This window comes from Asterias amurensis, chromosome 14 (genome assembly GCF_032118995.1).
Source record: "Asterias amurensis chromosome 14, ASM3211899v1".
Classification (NCBI taxonomy): Eukaryota; Metazoa; Echinodermata; class Asteroidea; order Forcipulatida; family Asteriidae; genus Asterias; species Asterias amurensis.
The window spans coordinates 3,259,669-3,279,586 of NC_092661.1; the positions used below are offsets into that span (position 1 = coordinate 3,259,669).

A 19,918-nucleotide genomic window follows, 5' to 3' on the forward strand; every position below is an offset into this window, starting at 1 on the left:
TCAAAGACCAGTCTTCTCACTTGATGTATCCCAATATATATGCATAAAATAACAAACCTGTAAACGTTTGGACTCAATTAGTCATCGAAGTTGCAAGAGAAGGGTCGTGGGTTCTGAGGTCTTGGTTGTGAGTTGTACTTTGGTATTTTGTTGCTGTAGGTTTTTGGTTGTCCAGGTGGGTTATGGGTTGTAATAAGGGTGTCGTGGCAAAGCGGATAAGAGCACCGAACTCAAGCTCTGATGCTTCTGTTCAGCAGAGTGTGGGTTCGAATCCCGGTCGTGACACTTGTGTCCCTGAGCAAGACACTTAACTAAAATTGCTTCTCTCCACCCAGGGGTAAATGGGTACCTGTGAGGGCAGAGATGGTTCATGAGATTGGTTTAGCCGAGTAGTGCATATTGTAGTTGCACCGGCATACTCCACCAGGGAGCTGAGATGATTTAAGGAATGAATTAAGGCCCAGTGACCATGGTAATAATGTGAAGCGCTTTGGGACACCCTCCAGGCTTGAGAAGCGATATATAAAACGGGTTATTATTATTATTATTATGTGGGTTGTGGGTTGAGGGCTGTGTGTTGTGATGCCTATCCTAAGACTGGGCCTCTGTCTTGATCACCAAGGATAAAGACAGGTCCCTGCCGCTAGACCCAGTGATTCCATTGGATACAATGATATTGGATAAACGTGCACCCATTACGCCCAAACAGTATACTACTGTCAAGTCCGCAATAGAATTTGACTGCGTAGCGCAAATTTTCACAGGTTTGTAATTGTATGCAAATGTTGGGATACACCAAGTGAGAACGCTGGTCTTTAATTGACACAAAAATCATGTTATCCCCAAGGATAAAGACAGGTCCCTGCCGCTAGACCCAGTGATTCCATTGGATACAAAAATGATATTGGATAAACTAGCACCCATTATGCCCAAACAGTACACTACTTTCAAGTCCGCAATAGAATTTGACTGAGTATCTCTATGTGAAATTAATGAGTACAAAAGTCAAAACACGCGCCAGTTTTTGATGCCGGCCTCTGGCGCTATTTGCGAGCCACGAAGCGTGGCCTCAGATGTTCAGGCTACGCTTAACCAAGCGCTAAACTACATGTACATGTACAAGGTACCGTACAAACCAGTAAGGTTGCAGAGAAAACATCTCCTCAACTGCTTTCCCATAATTTTCCTGTGATGTAACGTAGTTTTTGAGAAAGAGGTAATTTCCAACTCAAAAAATAAAAGGCTTCAGCTGAAGCCTTTTGTTATGCATCTGAAAGCACATAAAGTTGTGCAACAAGAGTGTTTTTTCTTTCATTATTTTCTTGTAACTTCGATGACCAACAGAGCCCAAATTTTCACAGGTTTGTTATTGTATGCAAATGTTGGGGTACACCAAGTGAGAATGCTGGTCTTTAATCGACACAAAAATCGGGGTTGTTCTAAAACCCCCCTCGACCCACGACCCACGACCCCCTCGACCATAGACTTTTGTGCGATCTTTTTTTCTGTACACCGAAATTGCCACAGTTCACAACCTCAGCCAATCACGCACACAACTTTGTATGCTGACATCGACTACCATGCCTCGCCAGATCACAACAACACAGCGTACGAAACACGTAGTATGCACGAAGCAAACTTCGCGTGATTGGCTGCCGAGATCGGGCCTGTAGCAATTACGATGTACAGATAAAAAACCGAGGCATTTCCACGTGTATCTCTTGGCCGATCCGAGATTATTATCCCAACTGGAAACCTGCGTTTATCGCCCCAGTACGATTACGACCAACTCATTACGTGATGATCAGGCGGACCCATTTCCGGCCGATGGCTCCCGTCCTGTGTACTATGGTACTACTAGTTGCTCTAAGCGGAGCTCAAGGTTGTAGACCCGACCGACCGAATGGCCACACGGACATGTTTGGGGTCCCAAATCGGTGTGCACTTGTCGTGCGGAAGCGGAGAGTAAATACTCCCAATTCTGTGTGGCTGATGCAGATAAATATAATCGCAGTCTCAGACTTGAAGTCAAGCCTAGTCGTGGAAGGAAGTTGCATCACGGATCACACACTGTGAATTCTAAATCGGGGACTTAATTCTTACTCGGCCGTAAAGCGTCATTTTATGAATTCGGAATTGGGACATTCTTCGAACACGGGGCAGACGTCGGAGGGTCGTGGGTCGTGGGTCGTGGGGGTTGCGGGGGACGAGGGGGTTTTAGAACAACCCCAAAAATCATGTTATCTTCTTACCTTGTCTCTAAGATGACTCAACATCTCCATCTGACTCTGTCTCTCTCCCTCATCCTTTGAGAAGTCAAAGTAGCCGACACCCATCTCTCTCACCTCTGAACAGAAACAAAACTGGCATTAAAGACTCTGGACACTTTTGGTATTTGTCAAAGAACAGTCTTCTCACTTGGTGTATCTCAACATATTCATGAAATAACAAACATGTTAAAATTTGAGCTCAATTGGTCATCGAAGTTGCGAGATAATAATGACAGAAAACACCCTTGTCATACAAAGTTGGGTGCTTTCAGATGCTTGATTTTGAGACCTCAAAATCGAATTATGAGGTCTCGAAATCAAATTCATGGAAAATCATTTTGTTTCTCGAAAACTACGTTACTTCAGAGGGAGCCGTTTCTCACAATGTTTTATATTATCAACAATTACAATAGTGTCCACTGCCTTTAACCACCTTTCAGTGATCACTTTGCAGAACAAGTTTGTATTTTTTAATTTGTTTTGTCATAATGAAACAATGACTTTTAACCCAGTAGAGAGATCGACTGAAGAAATGTACCTAGACTTATTTTTCTCGATTGAGAAAATGTGGCGTTTGTTTGACACTAGAGAGGTTTCGCAGAGTCGCGGATACAAATACGCATACAGATATCGAACAGTACGCGTTCGCGCCAAGTGAGCTGTGTAGTTTTGTTTTGCAAAATTCTAACGAATACCCTCAACTTGAGGCTCAAGAGGGCGCTATTAACCAAATGGCTGCACCCGTGGACAATAGCCATTTCTCTTTTTCTGAAGCATTGTGGTTAACAAATGTCCAACTACAGCCATGTATGATACCTCTAATAGACATGGTAAAAACCTTGTACATTAAAAAATAACAATTCGCTACAAAAACAAGAACAAAATATACTCGTTGTATGGCGACAGATTCGCGTTTTGAGCGACTATTCTAACTTGTGTACAACGGTTACACGTCACATGGACCTCAAAAAGTGATGACGTATTATGACGTATCCGTTCACATAAGAGTATCGGTGACTCTGCGAAACCTCTCTATTGTCTCAAAAATTGATTGAGCTTACCTATGGTAATATTTTTCAGAATTTGCAGAAACATTTTGTTTAAAATTATCTTGGGAAACCTAGGCAGTACAACAAATCACAGCAAATCTTGCTTGTTCCAAAATTACATTCCCCTTGGCACATGATCGCAACCCATTAAAGCCATTATACACTTTCGGAAAAGAAAACAAAATAAAAGTTCACAGATTTACAAATAACTTACAGGGCTTACAGAAGGTAGTGGTGAAAGACTTCTCTTGAAATATTATTCCATGAAATGCTTTACTTTTTGAGAAAACATTAAAACAATTATCAATTCTCGATAGCGAGAATTACGGATTTATTTTAAACACATGTCATGACACGGCGAAACGTGCGGAAACAAGGGTGGGTTTCCCCGCTATTTTCTCCCAACTCCGATGACCGATTGAGCCTTAATTTTTACAGGTTTTTATTTTATATATAAATTTACCGAAAGTGTCCAATGGCTTAAAACCACAAGAACGATCTACTATCTAGACTGAATCATCATGCTCAAGTAAGAAAGGAATCCTACATGAGTGAATACGGGAAGGCGCCCAATGGAGTGGTATTTGTAAAATTGGAATACATAAATTGCTACCGCTCCCAACCCTTGAGACTTAGCATACATGTAAATCCTTACTTGGTAAAGAGTAAAGGGTAGAGGTTGATAGTATAACACATTGTAGAGTGTCATGGCCGAGTGGTTAAGAGCATCGAATTCAAGTTCTGGTGCTAATTCACCGGAGTGTGGGTTCGAATCCCGGTCGTGACACTTGTGTCCTTGAGCAAGATACTTTACTATAATTGCTTCTCTTCACCCAGGGGTATAAATGGGTACCTGCGAGGGTAGAGGTTGATATTGTGAATGAAAAGCTTTCGGAGCGCCACGGCAGCTCGGGGCTGTATACTCCCTAATGGGAGCTGAGAAAGATTAAAGGGATGTTTATTGGCCCTATGACCAGGGGACTAATGTAAAGCGCATTGATACAGTTTATTGTGAAATGCGCTATATAAGAACTTGTTGTTATTATTGTGAGAAACAGCTTCCTCTGAAGTAACATAGTTTTCAAGAAAGAAGTAATTTTCCACGAAGTTGATTTCGAGACCTCAGATTTAGAATTTGAGGTCTCGAAATCAAGCATCTGAAAGCACACAACTTATGCGACAAAAGCGTTTTTTCTTTCAATATTATCTGGCAACTTCGACGACCTATTGAGCTAAAATTTACACAGGTTTGTTATTTTATGCATATGTTGAGATACACCATGTGAGAAGACTGGTCTTTGACAATTACCAACAGTGTCCAGTGTCTTTAAATTGAATAAAGAAAAAATACTGTCTGGTCTACTACATCGTACACCTTACCATCAAACTTGAGGTTCTGGTAGTGAAGAGGACCAGGACCTCGGCTCCTCATTTCTTCCTCCTCTGCCTTCCATTTCTTCCTCATCATCTCCCGATGCATGTCACTAGAGAAAAGATCTGGCAGTGACTCTTGCTTCATAGCTTTCTCTTTGTCGTCCTTCTCCCTAAGATATGCAAAACAAAAACAGGTATTAAAGTGAAGCTTATTATCTCATCCCCATCCGCCACCAGAGGGCAGTATTCTTCCCATCATGGCTGATTTAACAGTCTCCTCTTTCTCAATCTTTTAAGGCCACATGCCAACAAATATTATTACCACTAGAGAGAAAATCTGGAGGTGATTCTTGCTTCATAGCTTTCTATAAGTCTAGGTGGGAGTTTGAGCTCAATAGGTCGTCAAAGCTGCCAGATAAGAATGAAAGAAAAAATGCCTTTGTCGCATAAGTTGTGTGCTTTCAGATGCTTGATTTCGAGACCTCAAATTCTAAATCTGAGGTCTCGAAATCAAATTCGTGGAAAATTACTTCTTACTCGAAAACTACTCCACCTCAGAGGGAGCCGTTTCTCACAACGTTTTATACTATCAACCTCTCCCCATTACTCGTTACCAAGTAAGGTTTTATGCTAATAATTATTTTGAGTAATTACCAACAGTGTCCACTGCCTTTAACCTTAAAGGCAGTTTGATGTAGTTTTCGAGAAAGAAGCAATTTTCCACGAATTTGATTTTGAGACCTCAGATTTAGAATTTGACGTCTCAAAATCATGCATCTGAAAGCACACAACTTCGTGTGACCATGGTGCGACCATGGTGCGACAAGGGTTTATTTTCTTTCATTAATATCTCGCAACTTCAACGACCGATTGAGCTCAAATTTTCATAGGTTTATTTTATGCATAAATGTTTAGATACACCAAATGTGAAGACTAGTCTTTGACAATTACGGATAGTGTCCAGAGTCTTTAACACAGATGTGTGTTGGGCATTTTATACTTACTCACTGTTTATCAGAACTATCACAGGCAAATCACCCAGGTGGGATTTGAACCCATGACCTTTGCATTGCTAGAGCAGACACATGTATAACCCGGGCAAGTACTGAGTATACAGTGCTTTCATACACATCGGTGAAAGGGTAAACAAATTATATTATTTATCTCCGCTGCAAACTAACACCTGGAATATATTATAGTCAAAACAAACTTTTCTAAAAGTCACCTGGAAGTGGTATTTTTTCAAAATAAAGCTTGTGTTAACAATATCTGTGTTTTGATGAGTAGAATATGAATAAATAGTTAACTAAGGTTCCCAAAAAATTTGTTTTCTTTTTATTTACAAATTTAAGAGTTATAGGCCCGAACTGAGAGGGCGCTGTCTATGACGTCAATCGAGGCGCGACAGTTGAAGAGAAAATGTGTAGTCTGGCCCCGTACACTATGTCTGGGTACCTGATCGGTATGATGCATACGTACAGAACTATCATGACTATGGTCACGACCCCATGTCTGCACGCACTATGGCTGCTGTGCGGACGGCCCACTCGGATTACCCTGCACGGTGAATGGCATGCAGTGCTAACACAAGATCGCTTGGCGCTTGACGATTGGTGTAAGCTAAAAACATGCCCTCAAAGTTGAAACATTACCCGAATTGTTTTCTCGTCAGGCAAATGCTCCTTTAAGTTCATCACGTCTTTCAGGTACCTTCTTCGACGTCCCACAAGCTAGAAAAATTGTTGGGATGGTGTCATGTTTTAGAATACCTTTTCCCTTCATGTCAAATGTGTGGTGTATTGTATTGCGGATTCGAAGCACGATAGTTCGAAGTGTTCGCTGCACAGCGCTGAAAAAAGACAATTGACCGACCACTTTGCAAACTGACCCAATCTATAGTTGTTTTACTGCATCTAGCAGCAATACACCTGGTCGGCATTGCCGGAAAAATGCAAGAAAAAACTTTTTTTGAAATGCACAAAATCACGACTAGGACTTGCATGTACTTGCACATATGTTTGATGTTCAATCGAGGCAAAGTCTGCCTCGATTGATGTCACAAAAGGGGTAGGCGGAGTCACCCCCTAAACAACTTTATCTTTTTTTTTAACATATAAATCGTGACAAACAATTACTAAACAAAATATGTTATTGTTTATCAACATAAACTCTTATGTTTGGAGAAAACAAAATTATATTTCCAGGTGACTTTAAGTTTTAGCTGTTTTGAAACAGGAAACCCACTTCACAGTAAGCTTGGGCGATACCAATTTGGAAACGATTTTGATATCGGATCGATTTGGTTTTAATCGAAATATCGATATATCGGTAATACGCGATATCACTTAAGTATGGCAATATCGTGATGTATTTCCTTGCTGAGACATCTTGCACCCCATAGGTTTGGAGTAAAACCAGAAGTATAGGTCATTAGAACACCTCTCTTATACTATGACTGTCTCTTCTACAACTTTTACTCGGAGTTTGATGACTGATGATGTCAAATTTAACTAATCGCGATTATATCGAATATCGCGATATATTGTTGGCGATATATCGTGAATAAAATAAATCGATATCGCCCAAGCTTACTTCACTGTCCAGAAGGATGTAGGCATGGGTATCATCCACTAGGAGCCACCTACTCCTAGGGCTGAAACAGGGTTACCCCCTTCACAGTCCAAGGATGTAGGCATCATCCACTAGGAGCCACCTACTCCTGGGGCTGAAACAGGGTTACCCCCTTCACAGTCCCTAAGGATGTAAGCATGGGTATCATCCACTAGGAGCACCTACTCCTAGGGCTGAAACAGGGTTACCCCCTTCACAGTCCCTAAGGATGTAGGCATGGGTATCATCCACTAGGAGCCACCTACTCCTGTGGCTGTTACCCCCTTCACAGTCTGTAAGGATGTAGGCATGGGTATCATCCACTAAGAGCCACCTACTCCTAGGGCTGAAACAGGGTTACCCCCTTCTCAGCCCGTAAAGATGTAGGTATGGATATCATCCACTAGGAGCATGGCTGGTGGAGCAAAATGTACTACCTTCAAAACTTCTTAGGGAATGAACAATGCATCTTATATTATTTACCTTGATTTATCCAATGCATTTTCTTCTTCTGCTGTAAGAACTTTAACCTTCTCAGCTCGGGACTGAACTCCGGCATTCTTCTTGGTCCAGAAACTTGCTTTCTGTAAAAAAAATAAAAAGGAAAAAAGACCAATAACCACAAGAGTTTGATGGCTTAAAGGGTCTGGGTACTTTTTTGTAACACAAAACACGAAGTCCACAGATTTAGATTAAATTTACAATTTTACATACACCGTTTGAAGGTTATGATAGTAGAAAGATTTCCTTAAAATAATGATTTGCTGAGGTTCTGCAGTTTTAGAGAAATGAGTAAAACAATGCCACAAAAAAATAATTTTTGTCTCAGTTTTTCTGCCATAAAAAGTATTTTAATATTTTAATACTCTTTACAGCAAAATTGCATTTTTGTCATAACTGGTTAAAGGCAGTGGACACTATTGGTAATTACCAATAGTGTCCACTGCCTTTAATATGTTTTTACATGCTAAAATAATGTTTGTCTCACTGAGACGAAAATTATTTTTGTGACTCAGGTTTTACTCATATTATTTGCGATAAAAAAGTGTGATAAGTGCAATTGGTTCTTTAACATGCGTTACACAACACATGGGACCAACTGCTTTACGTCCCATCCGAAGGACGAAGCAATGGTGAAGTGTCTTGTTTAAAGGAACACGTTGCCTTGGATCGGTCGAGTTGGTCTTTGAAAAGCATTTGTAACCGTTTTTTATAAAATGCATATGGGTAGAAAGATGTTGTAAAAGTAGAATACAATGATCCACACAAACATGCCTCGAAATTGAGTGGTTTTCCTTTTACCTCGTCGACTAACACGTCGGCCATTTATGGGGGTCAAAATTTTGACTCCCATAAATGGCCAACCATGTTAGTTCGCACAGTAGAAGGAAAACCACACGTGTCACAGCTGGGGATTCGAACCCACACCCTGCTGATCAGAAAAAACAAAGTTTGAGTTCGGTGCTCTTTACCGCTTGGCCACGACACTTCCATGGGGGTGTCAAACATAAGTGAACATGGTGAATAACCACCTTTGCAGACAGAGCCTCAGTTCAGTTCATCCCAGGTCCAGCCTACCTTAGGAACAGGTTTAGCCTTGACTGTAGTAGAGTTCTGTTGAAGTCGTTCTTTCCTGAGTGCTTCGTGTTTCCAGGAATAACTCCGCCTTCAAACCAACAAGCTGCAAAAGAAGAAAGTGATCACATTGATTAAAGTCAAATTATTAACTCCTGACGATGACTAGAGCAAGGTAGTCGAAATGTTGAGACCAATTAAAGAACTCACTCCGCGGTAGCGCAGTTAATAGCGTTCCTGTAAGCTAAAGTAGTGCCAATTTCCTATCTTCCGCCCGGGTATAGTTAAAAAGCAGAGGACAGAGAAACGAGAAGTCTCCTGAACAATCCAATTTGGGTCACAGTGTTTTGTCTATCCTGGCTGGCTTAAGTTGGTTATGTTGTTTATTGGTTCCTTTGTTTTTTTCTGATTATGTTGTTTTGTCATATTTTTAGTTTTTTAATAATATGTCTGGAGATGTTCTTTGTTTTTTGTGTTGTTGTGTTGTTCTTCTTTGTTTTTTGTGTGTTGTTGTTGATTTGTTGTTGTTGTTGTGTTTTTGTTGTTTTGTTATTGTTGTTTCTTTAGGTTGTTGTTGTTTGGTTTGTTTTTGCTTTGTTGTTTCTTTGGATTGTTGTTATTGTTGTTGTTGTTGTCCCTGTTGCTGTTGTTGTCCCTGTTGCTGTTGTTGTCCCTCTTGTTGTTGTTGTCCCTATTGTTGTTGTCTCTGTTTTGTTTTTCTCCCCGTTGTCTTACTTGGTTGCCCAACCACCCCCTCTCTTCCCCACTCTTTTCTTCCAACTGCGTTTTGTATATAATAATTTCTTGTCAATATTTGTTTTATTTTAAAAATTTTGATTTATTCATGTTATTGTTTTTGCTATTTTTCCTGATTCTGTTTACTTGTTTTGTAGTATTATACTGTACTTTTGTGAACGTTATTGTCTTGTGGTCGAATAAATACTAATTATAATAATGATAATAATAATTCTACTCCGCGATAGTAGTATGTATACAGAAAGACAGTTCTCTAAGAACAAACTCTACCTGGCAAGTAGATACACACACATGGTGTTACAGCAAACCAAACATAAATTGATACCGCGGCTTGCCATGCAATACCTAGAATATATTCATTTCTGTTTTAGTGTGAACTTTTTTTTTTTTTTTTTTTGGGGGGGGGGGGGGTGTTTCAAAATAACTGGGGCAGCATCTCAGCATAAAAAGTTTGTTTTCCATTCAAAAATTATTTCACCTCTTGAAACTCAAAATGTTGAGCGATTGAGTCACTCTATCGTATTGGTAACTTTTTCGATGTTCCTTTTTTTTATATTCTTTATTAAAAACTTTAGGTTTTTTGTATCAATTTGATCAGTGAAAAACTTCATGATGGACATGATGGACCATGTTTTGAGTCTGTGTTCAGTAGAAAGGCTAGAAGAGTTGACTTGTAGGCCTAGACAATTGTATTGGGAAAAGTTTATGTATCACACCACCACTTTTTGCTTTTCATTCAATATGAAATAATATCAAGTTTTATTACCTCAATCAATGAGATATCCCTTTTTGTAAAATGAGTGAAAAGTGGCGGCAGGGATGCGGAAAGTTTACTCCTACCTACCTACATGTGGAACTATTTCGGTTTCATCCGGCTATCGACGGGAGACGATAGCCGGACGAAATCGAAATAGTTCTAGTAATTAGTATGGCGTACGGAAAATTATCCTTGTTCTTGTTGTTGTAGTTGTAATTGTATTGATTGATGACTTTAGTTTAGAAGAGAGTTCTAGTAATTAGTATGGAGTACGGAAAGTTATCCTTGTTGTTGTTGTTGTAGTTTGTAATTGTATTGATTGATGACTTTAGAAGAGAAATTCATTTAGGACGTTGGTAAAACGCGGAACGATTGCGGAACGACGGAATGGCGGAACGCTTTTATATACGATGTAACAGATTGTATTGCACGTATGTACATATGTACATACATACGTACGTGTATCCATGAAGCATGAAGGTAGAAATATGGAGGTAGCTAGATGGCAAGACGACTGTAGAATTTGCTGCATATATTCCAGTGTATAGAAAGTCTTTGGAATGATACTTTGTACTTACCAGTGCGTTCTTTCATTGGACAACTTGGCATTTCAAGATTATTTTTTAGAAAGGTTCTTCGTGCATGATGACATTATGCATTAACATGGAGCACTGCTGAAGTCCATGGCTGAACTACAACGAGTGTACAACTGTGTGTAATTTGTATGCATGACCCACACGCGCATACTGTGTATGTACATAGGCTTCATCCCCCTATTATGGCTGATGATGGTGCATTGCGCGAACGAAATATAAAGGGGGGGGGGGCATGATAAATGAGCAAAAACACCATCAAGGACGGGGTGCTCCACCAATTCCAATATACCAAAATATTCTTTAAGGACTCCTCTTTCATACTAGCTATCCAAAATAGTGGAGCACCCCGTCAATGAGGTCGAAAAAATTAGTTCTTTTGGCGGAACGTTTTTAAGCCACCATTAACACGTACAGTGCATTGCGCGAACTGAAACAAAAAAAGGGGGTACATCGACGGACAAAAACACCATCAAGGACGGGGTGCTCCACCAATTCCAATATACCAAAATATTCTTTAAGGACTCCTCTTTCATACTAGCTATCCAAAATAGTGGAGCACCCCGTCAATGAGGTCGAAAAATTGAGTTCTTTTGGCGGAACGTTTTAATGCCACCATTAACACGTACAGTGCATAGCGCGAACTGAAACAAAATAAGGGGGGTACATCGACGGGCAAAAACACCATCAAGGACGGGGTGCTCCACCAATTCCAATATACCAAAATACTCTTTGAGGACTCCTCTTTCATACTAGCTATCCAAAATAGTGGAGCACCCCGTCAATGAGGTCGAAAAAATTAGTTCTTTTGGCGGAACGTTTTTAATACACCATTAACACGTACAGTGCATAGCGCGAACTGAAACAAAATAAGGGGGGCACATGGATGAGCAAAAACACCATCAAGGACGGGGTGCTCCACCAATTCCAATATACCAAAATATTCTTTAAGGACTCCTCTTTCATACTAGCTATCCAAAATAGTGGAGCACCCCGTCAATGAGGTCGAAAAAATTAGTTCTTTTGGCGGAACGTTTTAATGCCACCATTAACCGTACAGTGCATAGCGCGAACTAAAAATAAGGGGGGTACATCGACGGGCAAAAACACCATCAAGGACGGGGTGCTCCACCAAGTCCAATATACCAAAATATTCTTTAAGGACTCCTCTTTCATACTAGCTATCCAAAATAGTGGAGCACCCCGTCAATGAGGTCGAAAAAATTAGTTCTTTTGGCGGAACGTTTTAATGCCACCATTAACACGTACAGTGCATAGCGCGAACTGAAACAAAATAAGGGGGGTACATCGACGGGCAAAAACACCATCAAGGACGGGGTGCTCCACCAATTCCAATATACCAAAATATTCTTTAAGGACTCCTCTTTCATACTAGCTATCCAAAATAGTGGAGCACCCCGTCAATGAGGTCGAAAAAATTAGTTCTTTTGGCGGACATTTTTAATGCCACCATTAACACGTACAGTGCATAGCGCGAACTGAAACAAAATAAGGGGGGTACATCGACGGGCAAAAACACCATCAAGGACGGGGTGCTCCACCAATTCCAATATACCAAAATATTCTTTGAGGACTCCTCTTTCATACTAGCTATCCAAAATAGTGGAGCACCCCGTCAATGAGGTCGAAAAAATTAGTTCTTTTGGCGGAACGTTTTTAATGCCACCATTAACACGTACAGTGCATAGCGCGAACTGAAACAAAATAAGGGGGGTACATGGATGAGCAAAAACACCATCAAGGACGGGGTGCTCCACCAATTCCAATATACCAAAATATTCTTTAAGGACTCCTCTTTCATACTAGCTATCCAAAATAGTGGAGCAACCCGTCAATGGGGTCGAAAGAAGTTTTTTCTGAACCCGTTAGTTGGGTAAAAATCACTCCCTGAGTTCGATCTATAAATCAAACTCTTTATCCGCAGTGCTATAGTATAGCCGTTGTTGCAACAAAGGAATGCTTACACCAGCGAGAAACATGTGCGTCTCCCGCATCCAGTAGGCGTTTTTTCTATTAAAATAAAAGTATAACATTGTATATAATTCTTTTCATGCCTTTCAATCTATAATTATTAAAAGATACACCATTGGCGAGCAACATTGGTGTAGCTAGCTTTCGTTGAGACCGCAGTGTTTAGTCGTTCAACACTCTTGCGTTGAGTTGGCTCTGTATTGCTGACGCCGGGTGGCAGTTAACACAATGTTTGGCACACTTTATGTAGATCCAAAGGTTTTTGTACTGACATAATCATTGGCTTTTGTTGTATACCACTATAGCATGACAGCAATAACAATCGTGTCTCAAGATAGGATTAACATACTTGTGTAAATGAGTACATGTCTGTCGCAGGTTTTTACCTAGGTTGTTGTAAACAAGTTTGCTATAAAATAAAACGCAATGGACAGCAATTAATTTTGAAACGCTTCTCTCAGTGATGGTTACTATTATTATAATATTTCAATATCACAACAGTTGGAATGAATTTAGGTACAAGGTTATCAAATATACACGTCAATGGGTTACTGTGAAAGAACAAGTGCAACAACTCACAAGAAGAGCAAAGTCACAAATCAGGTTTGTTCTGACTTTCTCCTTCAAAGAATAAAATCATACAGTACACTTTAAACCACTTATAAAGACACTGGACACTATTGGTTATTGTCAAAGACCAGTCTTCTCACTTGGTGTATCTCAGCATATCCATAAAATAATAAACCTGTGAAAATTTGAGCTCGATTGATCGTCGGAATTGCGAGATACTATGAAAGAGAAAAAACACCCTTGTCACACGAAGTTGTGTCCTTTCAGATGCTAACTTGATTTCGGGAGATTTTAAAAATTCTAAACTTGAGGTCCCGAAATCAAATTCGTGGAAAATTACTTCTTTCTCGAAAACTACTTCACTTCAGAGGGAGCCGTTTCTCCCAATGTTTGAAACTATCAACCTCTCCCCATTACTCGTTACCAAGTGAGGTTTCATGCTGATAATTATTTTGAGTAATTACTAATAGTGTCCACCCTTTAAATTTCAATAAACTGAAGTTGTACAGTACATTCAATTTAGCAAAATCAATAAAGGCAATAGTAAAATTCGTTCTAGCTACTTCAACAGTAATTACAACTCTGCAAAATGACACCTGGTCAACGGCAATTAACCACTGGAACAAAAAGTTCGTAGTGGAGCAACGGCCACGATAGTGTTTTTACAAGTGTTTTTTTTTTTTGCTCATCCATACCCCCTTATTTTGTTTAATTTCGCGCAATGCATTCCGTGCTAATAATGGTGGCTGAAAAACGTTCCACCAAAAAAACTTATTTTTTCAACCTCATTGACGGGGTGCTCCACTATTTTAGATAGCTAGTATGAGAAAGGAGTCCTCAAAGAATATTTTGGTATATTGGAATTGGTGGAGCACCCCGTCCTTGATGGTGTTTTTGCTCATCCATGTACCCCCCTTATTTTGTTTCAGTTCGCGCTATGCACTGTACGTGTTAATGGTGTATTAAAAACGTTCCGCCAAAAGAACTAATTTTTTCGACCTCATTGACGGGGTGCTCCACTATTTTGGATAGCTAGTATGAAAGAGGAGTCCTTAAAGAATATTTTGGTATATTGGAATTGGTGGAGCACCCCGTCCTTGATGGTGTTTTTGCCCGTCGATGTACCCCCCTTATTTTTAGTTCGCGCTATGCACTGTACGTGTTAATGGTGGCATTAAAAATGTCCGCCAAAAGAACTAATTTTTTCGACCTCATTGACGGGGTGCTCCACTATTTTGGATAGCTAGTATGAAAGAGGAGTCCTTAAAGAATATTTTGGTATATTGGAATTGGTGGAGCACCCCGTCCTTGATGGTGTTTTTGCCCGTCGATGTACCCCCCTTATTTTGTTTCAGTTCGCGCTATGCACTGTACGTGTTAATGGTGGCATTAAAACGTTCCGCCAAAAGAACTAATTTTTTCGACCTCATTGACGGGGTGCTCCACTATTTTGGATAGCTAGTATGAAAGAGGAGTCCTTAAAGAATATTTTGGTATATTGGACTTGGTGGAGCACCCCGTCCTTGATGGTGTTTTTGCCCGTCGATGTACCCCCCTTATTTTTAGTTCGCGCTATGCACTGTACGTGTTAATGGTGGCATTAAAACGTTCCGCCAAAAGAACTAATTTTTTCGACCTCATTGACGGGGTGCTCCACTATTTTGGATAGCTAGTATGAAAGAGGAGTCCTTAAAGAATATTTTGGTATATTGGAATTGGTGGAGCACCCCGTCCTTGATGGTGTTTTTGCTCATCCATGTGCCCCCCCTTATTTTGTTTCAGTTCGCGCTATGCACTGTACGTGTTAATGGTGTATTAAAAACGTTCCGCCAAAAGAACTAATTTTTTCGACCTCATTGACGGGGTGCTCCACTATTTTGGATAGCTAGTATGAAAGAGGAGTCCTCAAAGAATATTTTGGTATATTGGAATTGGTGGAGCACCCCGTCCTTGATGGTGTTTTTGCCCGTCGATGTACCCCCCTTATTTTGTTTCAGTTCGCGCTATGCACTGTACGTGTTAATGGTGGCATTAAAAATGTCCGCCAAAAGAACTAATTTTTTCGACCTCATTGACGAGGTGCTCCACTATTTTGGATAGCTAGTATGAAAGAGGAGTCCTTAAAGAATATTTTGGTATATTGGACTTGGTGGAGCACCCCGTCCTTGATGGTGTTTTTGCCCGTCGATGTACCCCCCTTATTTTTAGTTCGCGCTATGCACTGTACGTGTTAATGGTGGCATTAAAACGTTCCGCCAAAAGAACTAATTTTTTCGACCTCATTGACGGGGTGCTCCACTATTTTGGATAGCTAGTATGAAAGAGGAGTCCTTAAAGAATATTTTGGTATATTGGAATTGGTGGAGCACCCCGTCCTTGATGGTGTTTTTGCTCATCCATGTGCCCCCCTTATTTTGTTTCAGTTCGCGCTATGCACTGTACGTGTTAATGGTGTATTAAAAACGTTCCGCCAAAAGAACTAATTTTTTCGACCTCATTGACGGGGTGCTCCACTATTTTGGATAGCTAGTATGAAAGAGGAGTCCTTAAAGAATATTTTGGTATATTGGAATTGGTGGAGCACCCCGTCCTTGATGGTGTTTTTGCTCATCCATGTGCCCCCCTTATTTTGTTTCAGTTCGCGCTATGCACTGTACGTGTTAATGGTGTATTAAAAACGTTCCGCCAAAAGAACTAATTTTTTCGACCTCATTGACGGGGTGCTCCACTATTTTGGATAGCTAGTATGAAAGAGGAGTCCTTAAAGAATATTTTGGTATATTGGAATTGGTGGAGCACCCCGTCCTTGATGGTGTTTTTGCCCGTCGATGTACCCCCCTTATTTTGTTTCAGTTCGCGCTATGCACTGTACGTGTTAATGGTGGCATTAAAACGTTCCGCCAAAAGAACTAATTTTTTCGACCTCATTGACGGGGTGCTCCACTATTTTGGATAGCTAGTATGAAAGAGGAGTCCTTAAAGAATATTTTGGTATATTGGACTTGGTGGAGCACCCCGTCCTTGATGGTGTTTTTGCCCGTCGATGTACCCCCCTTATTTTTAGTTCGCGCTATGCACTGTACGTGTTAATGGTGGCATTAAAACGTTCCGCCAAAAGAACTAATTTTTTCGACCTCATTGACGGGGTGCTCCACTATTTTGGATAGCTAGTATGAAAGAGGAGTCCTTAAAGAATATTTTGGTATATTGGAATTGGTGGAGCACCCCGTCCTTGATGGTGTTTTTGCTCATCCATGTGCCCCCCTTATTTTGTTTCAGTTCGCGCTATGCACTGTACGTGTTAATGGTGTATTAAAAACGTTCCGCCAAAAGAACTAATTTTTTCGACCTCATTGACGGGGTGCTCCACTATTTTGGATAGCTAGTATGAAAGAGGAGTCCTTAAAGAATATTTTGGTATATTGGAATTGGTGGAGCACCCCGTCCTTGATGGTGTTTTTGCTCATCCATGTGCCCCCCTTATTTTGTTTCAGTTCGCGCTATGCACTGTACGTGTTAATGGTGTATTAAAAACGTTCCGCCAAAAGAACTAATTTTTTCGACCTCATTGACGGGGTGCTCCACTATTTTGGATAGCTAGTATGAAAGAGGAGTCCTCAAAGAATATTTTGGTATATTGGAATTGGTGGAGCACCCCGTCCTTGATGGTGTTTTTGCCCGTCGATGTACCCCCCCCTTATTTTGTTTCAGTTCGCGCTATGCACTGTACGTGTTAATGGTGGCATTAAAACGTTCCGCCAAAAGAACTCAATTTTTCGACCTCATTGACGGGGTGCTCCACTATTTTGGATAGCTAGTATGAAAGAGGAGTCCTTAAAGAATATTTTGGTATATTGGAATTGGTGGAGCACCCCGTCCTTGATGGTGTTTTTGTCCGTCGATGTACCCCCTTTTTTTGTTTCAGTTCGCGCAATGCACTGTACGTGTTAATGGTGGCTTAAAAACGTTCCGCCAAAAGAACTAATTTTTTCGACCTCATTGACGGGGTGCTCCACTATTTTGGATAGCTAGTATGAAAGAGGAGTCCTTAAAGAATATTTTGGTATATTGGAATTGGTGGAGCACCCCGTCCTTGATGGTGTTTTTGCTCATTTATCATGCCCCCCCCCCTTTATATTTCGTTCGCGCAATGCACCATCATCAGCCATAATAGGGGGATGAAGCCTATGTACATACACAGTATGCGCGTGTGGGTCATGCATACAAATTACACACAGTTGTACACTCGTTGTAGTTCAGCCATGGACTTCAGCAGTGCTCCATGTTAATGCATAATGTCATCATGCACGAAGAACCTTTCTAAAAAATAATCTTGAAATGCCAAGTTGTCCAATGAAAGAACGCACTGGTAAGTACAAAGTATCATTCCAAAGACTTTCTATACACTGGAATATATGCAGCAAATTCTACAGTCGTCTTGCCATCTAGCTACCTCCATATTTCTACCTCCATGCTTCATGGATACACGTACGTGTGTATGTACATATGTACATACGTGCAATACAATCTGTTACATCGTATATAAAAGCGTTCCGCCATTCCGTCGTTCCGCAATCGTTCCGCGTTTTACCAACGTCCATTAATTTATTTTGATCTGGTGGGTGGAACTTGGAAATGTTGATTGAAGTTGAGGAAAAATAAAGTAAACTCCCTCCATTCATACAAATTTCATTCATTAAAATTTAACAACAATCGATCGTGACAACATGGCAATGGCCAAAAGTCCTCTTACTTCGCCTAGTGACAATCAATCAATTCAACTTACTTAGTGTATCAAACTGTCAAATCGAAACGAAAGAGTTCTTACCGATGAAGCATTCACTTCTATTTTCTTGCCTGAATTCGTGTTTTCCACTGAGGTGTGATCTAGACAGGGGGCCATATCTGCAGATAAACCACAATTTCATATAATGTGGCTATTGCTGCAGTCACAGTTGTTGTTCAGACTTCATTCAGGGCAGTCAAATTCGGTTTAAGGGCGCCGCCATCTTTAAACCACGGTATTTCTGTTACCGACAATAGAGGGCGCTATACTCCAAGAGCCGTCACGACGCGTCGTGTATAATTAATTGAACATAAAATAATAACATTTTAAATAATCCTCAAAATGAGAATGGTCTCTCATGCATGCAGGATGACCAACATATCCTTTATAACTTGGAGGATCTTCAAATTATTTCAAGTATATTAGTCAACAATAAAGAAATAATTGGAAAGTAGAATCCCATGATATTTCTATAAGTTTTGCAAGAACAATTTTTTTTTTATTCTTCAAAATAGTGGCCAATAAGTCATAGTCTGACAGTTTTTAAAAACCACTTCTGCTATTAAAAATGTCCCAATTCTATGTTCTGGAATTTATACATGGTAACGCACTCAAAAAATTAATTGTCCTGGGTCACAATTGACCTAGGCCCAATTTCATAGAGCTGCTTTAAGCACAAAATTTTGCTTAAGCAAAAAAAACCTTGCTTAGTAAAATCAGATTACCGGCCAAGACTCCACTCAATTGTTATGCTGAGTGCACGACAGCTAATCACCAGTCACAAGCAATGTATATGGCATGACATTTTGGACAGTAACGTGTGTAAAATAAGGGAGCTATTTTCGTGCTTAAGCAATTTTTTTTGCTTAAGCAGCTCTATGAAACTGGCCCTTGGTTCCAGATCCCCTCTCCGTGACTTGGAATCATTACACAACATTAATATTTATTTTATTTATTAATTTTGATTACACATTACAACCAAATAATAAGCGCCAATTAACGAGTAATGGGGAAAGGTTGATAGTATAAATCACTGCGAAAACGGCTCCCTCTGAAGTGACGTAGTTTTCGAGAAAGAAGTAATTGTCCACGAACTTGATTTCGAGACCTCAGTGAGGACTCGAAACCAAACATCTGGAAGCACACAACTTGTGAAACAAGGGCGTTTTCTTGGACGGCCAATTGAGTTCAAATAATAATCACAGGTTTGTTGTTTGATTTATATGTTGAGATACATCAAGTGAGAAGACTGGTCTTTGACAATTGCCAATAGTGTCCACGCCTTATAAGCAATAATTAAGTTATGCCTCAGCAGCTCTATGAAATTTGACCCTGATGGCATTTGATTTGAGTTGACAGCCGATTATTATATAGCCCTCACCTTGAAGTAGCCTTTCTACAATAATCTCAAAAAAGCAATTATGGCGCGCAGTTATTGGGGTTAATTAAGCAATGGTGATTACGGTATTACATTAAAACGTAAAATCATAATTCTGAGGTTATTGGAAAACCATATAATTATATAACACAAGATCGTACAACTTGATTCTTTTGAAGACGAGCAGCGTATAGTATCGTAACGTCGT

At 40.2% G+C, this 19,918-nt stretch overlaps 1 protein-coding gene across 1 annotated transcript; it reads right to left on the reverse strand.

The window, feature by feature from the left end:
- Positions 1 to 277: 277 nt before the first annotated feature.
- Positions 278 to 18,550, reverse strand: LOC139946767 (coiled-coil domain-containing protein 174-like). Its single transcript, XM_071944449.1, has 6 exons — positions 18,375 to 18,550; positions 8,882 to 8,984; positions 7,787 to 7,887; positions 4,700 to 4,863; positions 2,253 to 2,347; positions 278 to 349 (listed from the first exon to the last, which is right to left on the reverse strand). Exons 4-6 carry the CDS (start codon positions 4,836 to 4,838, stop codon positions 308 to 310), a joined length of 276 nt encoding a protein of 91 aa, XP_071800550.1. The 5' UTR covers positions 4,839 to 4,863; positions 7,787 to 7,887; positions 8,882 to 8,984; positions 18,375 to 18,550; the 3' UTR covers positions 278 to 307.
- Between the last annotated feature and the right edge of the window lie 1,368 nt (positions 18,551 to 19,918).

Coding starts and splice junctions, on each gene's coding strand:
- LOC139946767 (XM_071944449.1), bottom strand. CDS start 4,838: ATGAAGCAAGAGTCACTGCCAGATCTTTTCTCTAGTGACATGCATCGG. Junction 2,348..4,699: donor CCAGAACCTCAAGTTTGATG/GTAAGGTGTACG, acceptor GTTTCTGTTCAG/AGGTGAGAGAGATGGGTGTC. Junction 350..2,252: donor TGAGTCATCTTAGAGACAAG/GTAAGAAGATAA, acceptor CTGCCCTCACAG/GTACCCATTTACCCCTGGGT.